This window comes from Heterodontus francisci, chromosome 7, assembly GCF_036365525.1.
Source record: "Heterodontus francisci isolate sHetFra1 chromosome 7, sHetFra1.hap1, whole genome shotgun sequence".
Lineage (NCBI taxonomy): Eukaryota > Metazoa > Chordata > Chondrichthyes > Heterodontiformes > Heterodontidae > Heterodontus > Heterodontus francisci.
The window spans coordinates 9,239,221-9,252,230 of NC_090377.1; the positions used below are offsets into that span (position 1 = coordinate 9,239,221).

General features: G+C 45.1%; 1 protein-coding gene across 3 annotated transcripts in view; it reads right to left on the minus strand.

Annotated features, from left to right (window-relative positions):
- usp37 (ubiquitin specific peptidase 37) overlaps positions 1 to 13,010 on the minus strand; it is a 52,421-nt gene that overhangs the window by 26,055 nt on the left and 13,356 nt on the right. For all 3 annotated transcript variants that reach the window (XM_068034766.1, XM_068034767.1, XM_068034769.1), the window contains exons 4-11: positions 9,782 to 9,882; positions 8,190 to 8,344; positions 6,485 to 6,562; positions 6,146 to 6,243; positions 4,005 to 4,083; positions 3,314 to 3,475; positions 858 to 989; positions 118 to 241 (exon numbers count right to left, since the gene is read on the minus strand). In XM_068034766.1, coding sequence (XP_067890867.1) covers positions 118 to 241; positions 858 to 989; positions 3,314 to 3,475; positions 4,005 to 4,083; positions 6,146 to 6,243; positions 6,485 to 6,562; positions 8,190 to 8,344; positions 9,782 to 9,882 — 929 coding nt within the window. The remainder of the gene's footprint in view (positions 1 to 117; positions 242 to 857; positions 990 to 3,313; positions 3,476 to 4,004; positions 4,084 to 6,145; positions 6,244 to 6,484; positions 6,563 to 8,189; positions 8,345 to 9,781; positions 9,883 to 13,010) is intronic.

Here is a 13,010-nt window from a genome sequence, read left to right on the forward strand (position 1 = left end):
TGTGCAAGTGCCCTTAGCCCCTTCACCAGGGGCTCCCAATGACAAAAAGCAGAGTTACAGGTTTAACAGTCACCACCTGCCCACCCACCCATGAGTCCCGACAGACGTGATTCTTACATTCTGCACGTATCCAGAGAACCGCTCAGCAGTGGCTGAGATGGCATTCTTCACCTTCTTCAGCAGCTCTTTCTTCACCTCCGGGGTGCAATTATCCTTCTTGGCCAGAAGATGGGCAAACCGCCTGTCAGGGGGTCAACACAAGAGGGTTAGAACTGATACTACCTGCCCTACACATGCTCTTTCAAAAGATGATAAAATAGAACATGAAAGCATCTCGAAGAAATCTCCCTGCATTTTATGAACCGATATTACAGTATGAGCCCTGTAGAGAAAATAAAAAGAAAACCATCAGGTAGGTACCTGCAAATCACAGATCAGAAGGCAAATGAAGAGAGCACCACAGCCCCACCAGCAGGGAGTCATGTCCCCAGCTTCAAACAAACAAACAAACAAACAGACAGGCACCACCAACCCCCCTCCCTGAGACAGAGGTCTCATTTGCAAACCCCACCCCCCCCCCCCCAAGGGGGTGGCTCACTCACCCCTCCTCCATCCATCCAGAGAGGGCCTCATTCATTCAGCCGTCCCCCCACCTTTACTATTTCTTTCTCTCTCCAAGTATGTGTGTCCCCATTCAATGTGGACTGCACATTATTTGGAATTGGTATTATTCACTGTCCCAGTGATTTGTGCTTCTTGATATGTATATGCAAAAAAACCTGTTGAAATAGCATGACTCCGCACAGCTTCTCAGATGGTACTAAGTTGTAATTTTATGTCAATACTGAAACACTTACTTGAGCAGAGCATTTGCTGGAATTTTCTTCCAAGGGATGCCTTGCTTCAGCAGATCGATCGTCAAAGATTGAAGTGAAAACAGGGACTGCAGGATGGCGTTCATGTAACAGGTATTGCCAAGGTTAGAAAACCTGTCGTTCAGAGCAAACAAATTCATTAGCCAGGCCATCAGGAACAGCTGGAAAACAGCAGGATGGAAAAAAAACTCCATTATTGACTCAACTAATTCCAAATGTGAGTGCGAATAAAGAGGACACAAACGTAAAATAAAAAAGCCTCAGTGAGACCAGGAATAATTTTGCAACGTTTAACTTGAGCAGCCAATGAAGTGACAAAGGGTTAATAAATATAATGGAAATGCAAGCAATGTTCCCTCTAAGCTGCGTGGTTGTGCAACAACCCAGGAGTTGCCCTGCGTGCATAGCCACGCAAAAGGGCCGTACATTTAAATAAATAGCCCTGCCCAACACAGTGTTGAACACTTGGTTCCCAAAGTTTTGAGGCTGCAGAATTGTTGGTTTCTATTTGTTTCTCGGGATGTGGGTGTCACTGGCCAGGCAAGCATTTATTGACCATCTCTAATTGCCCGAGAAGGTGGTGGTGAGCTGCCTTCGTGAACCGCTGCATTCCCTGCGGGGTGGGTACACCCACAGTGCTGTTAGGTCAGGATTTTGACCCAGCGACAGTGAAGGAACGGCGATATAGTTCCAAGTAAGGATGGTGTGTGACTTGGAGGGGAACTTGCAAGTGGTGGTGTTCCCATGTATTTGCTGCCCTTGTCCTTCTAGTTGATAGAGGTCGTGGGTTTGGAAGGTGCTGTCTAAGGAGCCTTGATGCATTGCTGCAGTGCATCTTGTAGATGGTACACACTGCTGCCACTGTGCATCAGTGGTGAAGGGAGTGAACGTTTCTGGATGGTGTGCCAATCAAGCGGGCTGCTTTGTTCTGGATGGTGTCGAGCTTCTTGAGTGTTGTTGGAGCTGCACCCATCCAGGCAAGTGGAGAGCATTCCAACACACTCCTGACTTGTGCCTCGTAGATGGCGCACAGACTTTGGGGAGTCAGGTGGTGAGTTATTTGCCGCAGGATTCCTAGCCTCTGACCTGCTCTTGTAGCCACAGTATTTATATAGCTACTCCAGTTCAGTTTCCAGTCAATGGTAGCCCCCAGGATGTTGTTAGTGGGGAATTCAGCGATCGCAATGCCAATGAATGTTGTGGGGAGATGGTTAGATTCTCTTTTGTTGGAGATGGTCATTACCTGGCACTTGTGTGGCACGAATGTTACTTGCCACTTATCAGCCCAAGTCTGGATATTGTCCAGATCTTGCTGCATTTCAAACTGCTTCAGTATCTGAGGAATCGCGAATGGTGCTGAACATTGTGCAATCATCAGCCACTTCTGACCTTATGTTTGAAGGAAGGTCATTGATGAAGCAGCTGAAAAAGGCTGGGCCTAGGACACTACCCTGAGGAACTCCTGCAGTGATGTCCTGGAGCTCAGATGATTGACCTCCAACAACCACAATCATCTCCCATTGTGATAGGTACGATTCCAACCAGCAGAGCGTTTTGCCCCGATTCCCAATGAATTCAGTTTTGCTAGAGCTCCTTGATGCCATACACAGTCAAATGCTGCCTTGACGTCAAGGGCAGTCACTCTCACCTCACCTCAAGTTCAACTTTTTTGTCCATGTTTAAACCAAGGCCGTAATGAGGTCAGGAGGTGAGTGGCCCTGGAGGAACACAAACTGAGCGCCTGTGAGCAGGTTATTGCTAAGCAAGTGCCGCTTGATAGCACTGTCGACAACACCTTCCATCACTTTGCTGATGATTGAGAGTAGACTTACGGGGCGGTAATTGGCCGGGTTGGATTTGTCCTGCTTTTTGTGTACAGGACATACCTGGGCAATTTTCCACATTGTCAGGCAGATGCCAGTGTTGTAGCTGTACTAGTACATGCCAAGCAAGATGCCAAATGGCCCTTATCACACCAAGAGCAATCAATCTGTTGAATGGAGGTTGCAATCCCAGCAACCTTGTAAGAAATGAATGGATATTGTGATGGGTATTTCCTTGAACAGCTTTATTTGTATCTAGTAATCTGGACGATAATATAGGGCATGTGGTTAGACAGATTTCCCAGGAAATTCACTCAAGTACCTTGAAAAGCATTCGACAAAACTTTGCTCAGGAGTTTGAATCAATTTGTTAAGATCATGAATTGGGGAGACAGGTCACAAAGAATTAGAACTGACGGGTCGAATGCAAGAAAGCACAGAACCAATTAAACATTAGTTAGACGTTTGTTTCTGATGGCTGAGAGAGCTCACTGTGCCGATAGATGGACGCTGCCCCAGTGAGAGTCACAAAGGACGGCCTCGGAACGAAACATCAACCTGATGCTGCACTTGACTCTCGCGTTTACACTATGAAGAGGCCGGTTGCCTTCTTACCCCTGTAGCTGCTGTGGGAGCTGGGTAGAATGGGGCACCCGGGGTCTGTTCCATCCAGTGTAATCCTGATTCGTACGCAATTTCTTTACCGACTGGGGCGTGGGCTGAGGTAAAAATCCCAGGTTCCTTTTAGCTGAGGGAGCCTGGCCTGAGAGGCCGGACCTGCCAAAAGTGAGAGAGAATTAAATAAATAGAATTTACAGCACACACACACACACAGGCCATGCAGCCCAACACATCTGTGCAAGTATTCATATTCTATACAAGTCTCCTCCCAATCAATTTACTTCATGTCACCCTATCAACATATAAACTCACATTTCTCACACTCCATCTTAATAAAACGTCCAGTGTGCTTTCCTCCTGTTCCTTTCACCCTCACTGCATTCATCTAGCTTTCAAATCCTTTCACAGCCGTTCCCATCCTATCTCATAACCTCCTCCAGCCCTACAATCCTGAGATCTCTGTACTCCTTCAGTTCTGGTCTCTTACTTATCCCTGATTTTAACTGCTCCACCATTGGTGGCCACGCCTTCAGTTGCCTAGGCCCTAAGCTTAGGAATTCCCTGCCTACACCTCTGTGTCTCCATCTCTCTTTCCTCCTTTAAGATGCTCAGCAACATGGTAAAAAGAGGATTCCCTTGCTGCCAAGATGGGGTTAAGTTAGCTGCAACCTACAGTAAGATTTACCTGTCCAAGAACGAATTCCCTGTAGAGTAATCCTTAGAAGAGGCTCTGCTTCCGTAAAAGCACTTCAGCGGTACCATACCTGCAAAGAGTTAGACAGACACTAGATTACTATATAGCTGGGTTCCAACATCCCAATGTACCCTTGCTGGATATACCTCCATCTTCCAAACACACTGTCTATGGGTACCCCTGGTACTGAGGGTTCACTATTAAGAGGTATCTCACAATCATAAGGAAACAAGGCTTTGACAAAGGGCCTTAAACAGAGTCTCGTGGACAGTCCACCCATTTGGCAGACTGTGCATTTGGTACTTGTAAGTGGGATTGAATTTACAAGAATATTGTATTCATTACAAGAATATTGTATTCATTACAAGAATATTGTATTCATTACAAGAATATTGTATTCATTACAAGAATATTGTATTCATTACAAGAATATTGTATTCATTACAAGAATATTGTATTCATTACAAGAATATTGTATTCATTACAAGAATATTGTATTCATTACAAGAATATTGTATTCATTACAAGGCAAGGGATATTACTACAAATGAAACACTTTGGAGGCACCCAGAGGTAGCAAACACTCCTAGGGCAGGTACAACATGAGGTTAGATAAGCTTCCTCTACATTATCCCAAACATTCCCATATCGCAGCAGCCCAGTGAGTGATCAGAAATCCAGAATGACAACTCTCCAAGAGAAAGGAAGCAAACTAACAAAGTATCTTGTCTGAGAATCCAGTGTGAAAATTAAAGGGCGAGTACCACCAGCAGAATGAACTCCCAGTGTGCAAGGTCTGTACTTGAGAGAAAAACTTGCATTTATAGAAACATAGAAAATAGGAGCAGGAGTAGGCCATTCAGCCCTTCGAGTCTGCTCTGTCATTCATCATGATCATGGCCGATCATCCAACTCAGTAACCTGTTCCCACTTTCCCTCCATATCCTTTGATCCCTTTAAACCCAAGAGCTATATCTAACTCCTTGAAAACATACAATGTTTTGGCCTCAACTGCTTTGTATGATAGCGAATTCCACAGGTTCACCACTCTCTGGGTGAAGAAATTTCTCATCTCAGTCCTGAAAGGTTCACCCTGTATCCTTAGACTATGACCCCTGGTTCTGGACTCCCCCACCATCGGGAACATCCTTCCTGCATCTACCATGTCAAGTCGTTAGAATTTTATAGGTTTCTACGAAATCCCTCCTCACTCTTCTGAACTCCAGCGAATGTAATCCTACTCAATCTCTACTCATATGTCAGACCCGCCATCCCAGGAATCAGTCTGATAAACCTTCGCTGCACTCCCTCTATAGCAAGAACATCCTTCCTCAGATAAGGAGACTAAAACTGCACACAATATTCCAGGTGTGGCCTCACCAAGGCCCTGTATAATTGCAGCAAGACATCCCTGCTCCCGTACTCGAATTCTCTCGCTATGAAAGCCAACATTCCATTTGCCTTTTACCGCCTGTTGGACCTGCATGCTTACCTTCAGCGACTGGTCTAACTATAGCACCTTTCACATTATCAGGATGCTCAACAGCACTTTATAGCCAATGAATTACTTGGAAAGTGAGATCTCAGGGAAACGTAGCAGCCAATTTACACAAAGCAAGGTGACTACAATGGAATGGACCACGTAATCTGCTTTACACATAGGCTATGGGATAAATATTGGCCATGGCATCAGGACAAAGAACCAGCACAGGCACTAAGGCTGAATGGCCTCCTCCTGTGCTGTATTATTTTATGATTTTGCAAGTCGACTGATTAAATAGTGGCTGTGGGTTCTTTTACATTCAGAGAGCAGATGGGGGCTTTGGTTTATTGTCTCACCCGAAAGACGGCAGCTCCGACAGTGCAGCACTCCCTTAGTACTGCAGGTTAGGTTGGGGCTTGAACACACAACCTTCTGACTCAGGAAGGAGTGCTACCCACTGCCACCTCCAACTATCTCCAAGTACAGCACTTGAGCAATCAGAGGCACTGCAAATAAGATGAATGAATCTTCAATACTGCAAGTCAATGAGGAACTCTACTCTGCATATCCCTCAACTGTGAAGGGGAAAAGAGGAACTTTGATTGAAGATTTCATTAACGTGACTTCTTTCAAAAGACAAAACGCTTACCAGAACTCCTGCTCTCCTCTGCCTGCTTCAGGTGGAGTTGCTTTTCTCGGCAGCTGCTCACAAACTTTCGAAGAGGGTCGCCAGTCGCCTTGTTATTGCTGCAAAGGTAGGTTGAAATCTAACCAACGGAGCAATTTCCTATATAACCTTACCTGCCCACAAGTTACATTAGCCCCATTTCCTCTCCCGTAATGATGCCACGTCCCCTTTTTACATCCCTAACGCAGCCCCCTTCCTCTCAACTTCTCAATATTTGGCTTGACGCAGGACCCTTCCAATTCCCTTGAAACATCGCTAAAATTCTGACTCAATGCCTGCAGTGTTACTGCAGATACTAACCTGGAGGAGTCATTCTCTTTAGGATAATCTTCAGTCAGTTCCAGGTCTGGAGTCAGCATCCTCTTTCTTTTCTCACTCCTTCAGTAACAAGGTAGTCACAAAAACAATGAATAAAGGTGTGAAAGATAATGCCACCAACACACAACATTTGAGAACAAGTTAGAAATCAGAAAAACCTAACCAATCAACTCTTAGGAACATAGTAGTGGGAGAAGGCCATTCAGCCCCTCGAGCCAGTTCCGCCATTCAGCGAGATCATGGCTGATCTCCACCCACCCACCTTAATATGCTTGGCAACCAAAAATTGAGCAGATTTAAAATTATGAATTCAGAGAGCATCGACTGCCTTTTGTGTGAATAAGTGTTTCCCAACTTCTCTCCTAAATGGCCTAGCTGATTTAAACGTTATGTCCCCAAGACCTCCCCACCCGCAGAAAATGTTTCTTATCTACCTGTTCAATTCCTTTCAATATTCTAAAAACCTCAGTCAAACCACCCATTGACCTTCTACATCCCATGGAATACAAGCCTTGTTTATATAATCTCTCCTCATAATCTAACCCATGGAGCCCTAGTTAACATTCTGGTGAATCTGCACTGCACTCCTTCAAAGGACAATATATCCTTTCTAAGAAGCAGTGTCCAGAACTGTACACAGTACTCTGATTTTGTTCAGGTGTATGCAGTGGACCCAAATAAACTCCATCTCCCTTCTATCTTCATATGTATCCTGTAACTTCATTTTCTCTTCCATTCAAAATCTGCATCATGATAATTCTTGTCCATTCCCTAATTAGAAGGGCAGCCCACTCCAAGAGCTTCCACATGCCTTATCTAGAATGAACCTAGTGCCCCCTAAGCTCTGCACTGGGACAGGCAACCCATCTGAACCAACTCCCGACTGCTTACGTTGAGAAACAGCAGATTCCATAAATTAACTTTATACAGTTGAGCTAACCCAATGTTCATTTCATATAGGTCAACCAACTTCATTAGAATTTATTCAAAACACCTTCCCACTCATAAAAAACAATACTAGATATTGGCAAACAAGTTTGAAACTGTGACAAAAGGTTAGTAAGATGCTGGGGTGGGGTCACAGATTCCACCTCCCCCAGCTGATGTATTCTACATATCGAGTGCTGTTACCAGTGGTGTACAATGCAACTGTCGAGAGCCAAATTACACTAATTATTTTAAACCTTTAAGTCACAATGGGTACAATCATGTGCAAAGGAACAAAGCCCAGAGCAAGATCAGACTGTCCAGCCCATCAGTCCCACTACATTCAGAGTGCATGTCACATTACTCGATCATGAACTCCCAACACCTCTTGGGAGTCTCTAATTTATGGAGCACTACCTTGGGGCAGGAGGAAAACCAAAAATGTCACTTAAATCTCTGCAATCTTCAATCCGCCATCTCAACAGATATCAATCCAGCTCAGTTCAAAAGGTGTCAATTGGTCCTGAATCCGCTTGCCTTCTTTGGAAGACTATCCCAGATGCCAACAAGCAGTCAGAAAAAGTCTAGTGTACAAACCCTCACTGTCCCGAGTTAAGTAGCATGCTTACTTCAACCTTACATTGTTTTTAAAGACACATCTTATCCTTCTCATGTTAAATCGCATACAGCAACAGTACAACTGATAAAAGACATAGCTTCTGTAAACTAAGTCTCCTACTAGTTCTCAAGCAGGACTGACCTAGGCAGAGTGAGAGAGGTCGGGGTCAGTGCTGTCCCCATCCGGCTACCTGGGGTACCGCTTGATTGCAGGGTTTTCACCCCATGCTGCAGAGAGGCTCGGCCAGGACTGCTCAGTGTTTTCCGGGTTGGAGTCTCGTCTCGTCTGGCTGGCGTCTAGAAGGAATGTTTCACAGTCTCAAGCTCGCATTTTAAATGCAACAAAGAAAGAGGGGAAAGATACAAAGGCTGGAAAATCAGAAAACATCAAGACATCGGTGCTGATGAAGGAGCCCTGCCCAAGCACAAGTCTCTTGGATGCTGAAACCAACCCTTGACCCCACCCGCCTTGCAAACTACCATCCCATCTCCAACCTCCCTTCCCTCTCCAAAGTCCTTCCCTGAACTCCATGTTTGAAACCCTCCAAAAAGGTTTCCTCCCCACCACAGTACCAAAACAGCTCAAACCAAAGTAAAAAATGACATCCTATGTGACTGTTCCAAAGGTAAACCTTTAGCCTGAGACTATTTCAATGTACTCCTGGCTGGACTCCCATATTCTACCCTCCATAAACTTGAAATCCAAAACTCTGCTGCCCATGTGTAGATTAGATTAGAGATACAGCACTGAAACAGGCCCTTCGGCCCACCGAGTCTGTGCCGAACATCAACCACCCATTTATACTAATCCTACACTAATCCCATATTCCTACCAAACATCCCCACCTGTCCCTATATTTCCCTACCACCTACCTATACTAGTGACAATTTATAATGGCCAATTTACCTATCAACCTGCAAGTCTTTTGGCTTGTGGGAGGAAACCGGAGCACCCGGAGAAAACCCACGCAGACACAGGGAGAACTTGCAAACTCCACACAGGCAGTACCCGGAATCGAACCCGGGTTCCTGGAGCTGTGAGGCTGCGGTGCTAACCACTGCGCCACTGTGCTCGCACCAAGACTCGTTCATCTATCACCCGTGCTCACTGACCTACATTGGCTCCCGGTCAATCCATGTTTTGATTTTAAAATTTTCATCCTTGTTTTCAAATTCTTCCATGGCCTTTCCCCTCTCTATCTTTGTAATCTCCATTAGCCCCACAATCCTCCGAGATCTCTGCGCTCATCTAATTCTGGTCTTGAGTATCCCCAATTTTAATCGCACCATCAGTGGCCATATCTTCAGTTGCCTGGGCCCTAAGCTCTGGAATTCCTTCCCCACACCTCTCTACCTTGCTTTTCTCCTTTAAGATGCTCCTTAAAACCTACCTTTTTGACCAAGCTTTTGGTCATCTGACCTAATATCTCATGTAACTCGGTGTCATATTTTGTTTTAGAATACTCCTGTGAAGCACCTTAGGAAGTTTTATTACATTAAAGGCGCTGCAGGAAGAAGTTACTGTTCAATGATCGGCTGGGTATTTCAGGAATTTTCTGCGGGGAGATTAAGATTCTAAAATTCACAGACTCTGTTTCATCTCTGAAGAGATAGAGAATAGCATCTCAACAAAGCACTTCCCTGGATCGGAAATCCATTCTGCAAAGAGACTGAAATAATACCTGAAAGCCATGTTGAGTGTTTTATAATACAAACTGGGTGATGACTACCCACCTGGTTCTCTATATTAGACCGTTGTCGGTGAGATTCCTTTGACGTAATTCGGTTTCCCAATTTCCCTCCAAAGTTGCTGGATCCTTGATGTAGCTTTATTCCTGAAATGGAATAGCAGACGTGAGACAGAAACAAAATATCACAGCAGCAGCGGACTAAAATGATTCAAATAGCATCGCAACATTTTAGATATCGGGGAGGAATCGGACAATTGCTGGGTTTGCAATGTGAAAAATAATTCTAGGGGAATGTAATGTGACACCTGGAAAAGAATCTCTTCTACAAGATCTACCTTTACGTGAGAAAGTTCAGTTATGTGGAGAGATTAAAGTAAGCTGAGTTTATTCTCCATAAAGCAGAAAAGGTTAAGGGGAGATTTATTACAGGTATTCAAAACCATGAGGGATTTTGATAGAGTCAATAAGGAGAAACTGTTTAGTGACCAGGAGGGACAGTAACCAGAGTACACAGATTTAAGCTAATTGGCAAAAAAAGAGGGGCAATGAATTGTTATTAGAAACTCAGTGAGATGTTGTGAACTGGAATGAGTTACTTGAAAGGGTAATGCAAGCAGATTCAATAACATTCAAAAGAGGAATTGAATAAATACTTGATAGAAAATGTGCAGGGCTATGGAGAAATAACAGGAGAACAGAACTAATTGAATACCTCTTTCAAACAGCCAACACAAGCATAATGGGCTGAATGGTCTCCCTCTGTATGATTTTATGAAACCAGATACCAACATTGTTGACGAAGCAATACCTCAGGTCAGGGCGTAGTGAAAAGGCCTCAGCAATCCACTGAAACCTCCAGTGGCTGTTGAACTCACCAAAGGAATCTAGGTTTACATCTCAGCCATGCCTTTGCGAAGTGGCACTAGGGCTATGTGCAGTGCCCTTGGGCTATACTCAAATACTACAAGGCTGTTGGAAGCAGGTCTGCCACCTACTTTCTCTGCTGGAGAATATTGTGGGCACCAGACAGAGGTTGGAGAATATAATTTAATATCAGTTTAAACCTTTCAGGACCAAATATTGAATTAGTGGGGCAATGGAGTCACCCTCACTATATTAAAGTCAGAAGAAATCACAGCTCCTCATATGAACTTGAGGGATCTAGCCATTGCCCCTGGATTCCGACATGCCAATGTACAATGCCCTCTGACCAACGGTGTAGCACACCATTGTAATTCATCAATTCTGACAAAAGGTCATCGACCTGAAACATTAACTGTTTCTCACTCCAAACAATCTGCCTGACCTACTGAGTAATTCCAGCATTTTCTTTATTTCAGATCTACATCATTTTTACTTTGTTCATTCATGGGACGTGGGCGTCGCTGTCTAGGCCACCATTTATTGCCCATCCCTAATTGCCCTTGAGAAGGTGGTGGTGAGCTGCCTTCTTGAACCGCTGCAGCCCATTTGGGGTAGGTACAGCCACAGTGCTGTTAGGAAGGGAGTTCCAGGATTTTGACCCAGCGACAGTGAAGGAACGGCGATATAGTTCCAAGTCAGGATGGTGTGTGGCTTGGAGGGGAACTTGCAGGTGGTGGTGTTCCCATGCATTTGCTGCCCTTGTCCTTCTAGGTGGTAGAGGTCACGGGTTTGGAAGGTGCTGTCTAAGGAGGCTTTGTGCATTGCTGCAGTGCATCTTGTAGATGGTACATACTGCTTCTACTGTGCATCGGTGGTGGAGGGAGTGAATGTTTGTGGATGGGGTGTCAACCAAGCAGGCTGCTTTGTCCTGGATGGTGTCAAACTACTTGTGTTGTTGGAACTGCACCCATCCAGACAAGTGGAAGGTATTCTATTACACTCCTGACTTGTGCCTTGTAGATGGTGGACAGGCTTTGGGGAGTCAGGAGGGGAGTTACTCGCTGCATGATTCCTAGTCTCTGACCTGCTCTTGTAGCCACGGTATTTATATGGCTACTCCAGTTTAGTTTCTGGTCAATGGTAGCCCCTAGGATGTTGATAGTGGGGGATTCAGCGATGGTAATGCCATTGAATGTCAAGGGGAGATGGTTAGATTCTCTCGTGTTGGAGATGGTCATTGCCTGGCATTTGTGTGGCACGAATGTTACTTGCCACTTATCCGCCCAAGCCTGGATATTGTCCAGGTCTTGCTGCATTTCTACACGGACTGCTTCAGTATCTGAGGAGTCACGAATGGTGCTGAACATTGTGCAATCAGCGAACATCCCCACTTCTGATTGAAGGAAGGTCATTGATGGAGCAGCTGAAGATGGTTGGGCCTAGGACACTACCCTGAGGAACTCCTGCAGTGCTGTCCTGAAGCTCAGATGATTGACCTCCAACAACCACAATCATCTTCCTTTGTGCTAGGTATGACTCCAACCAGCGGAGAGTTTTCCCCGATTCCCATGGACTCAGTTTTGCTAGGGCTCTTCGATGTCACACTCGGTCAAATGCTGCCTTGATGTCAAGGGCAGTCACTCACACCTCACCTTTAAGTTCAGCTCTTTTGTCCATGTTTGAACCAAGGATGTACACCATTAACCTGTTGTTCAGAGCCTTTTTCAATTCATCAGGTGCTCAGTGAATCCTTAGAAAAAGGGAGGTATGCAAAATCATGAGGGGTCTGGACTGAGTAGAGAGAGAGAAACTGTTCGCACTCGTGAAAGGATCAAGAACGAGAGGGCACAGATTTAAAGTATCTGATAAGAGAAGCAAAAATGACATGTGGAAAAACTTTTTCACGCAGCAAGTGGTTAAGGTCTGGAATGCACTGCCTGAGAGTGTGGTGGAGGCAGGTTCAATTGAAGCATTCAAAAGGGAATTAGACTGTTATATGAAAAGGACGTATGCGCAGGGTTACGGGGAGAAGGCAGGGTATGGAACTGAGTGAACTGGGGGAGGGGGAATTACAATGCTATTAGGCAGGAACTGGGGAGCTTAAATTGGGAACAGATGTTCTCAGGGAAATGCACGACAGAAATGTGGAGGTTGCTTAGGGAGCACTTGCTGCGACTGCTGGATAGGTTTGTCCCGATGAGGCAAGGAAGGGATGGTAGGGTGAAGGAACCTTGGATGACAAGCGATGTGGAACAGCTAGTCAAGAGGAAGAAGGAAGCTTACTTAAGGTTGAGGAAGCAAGGATCAGACAGGGCTCTAGAGGGTTACAAGGTAGCCAGGAAGGAACTGAAGAATGGACTTAGGAGAGCTAGAAGGGGACATGAAAAAGTCTTGGCGGGTAGGATTAA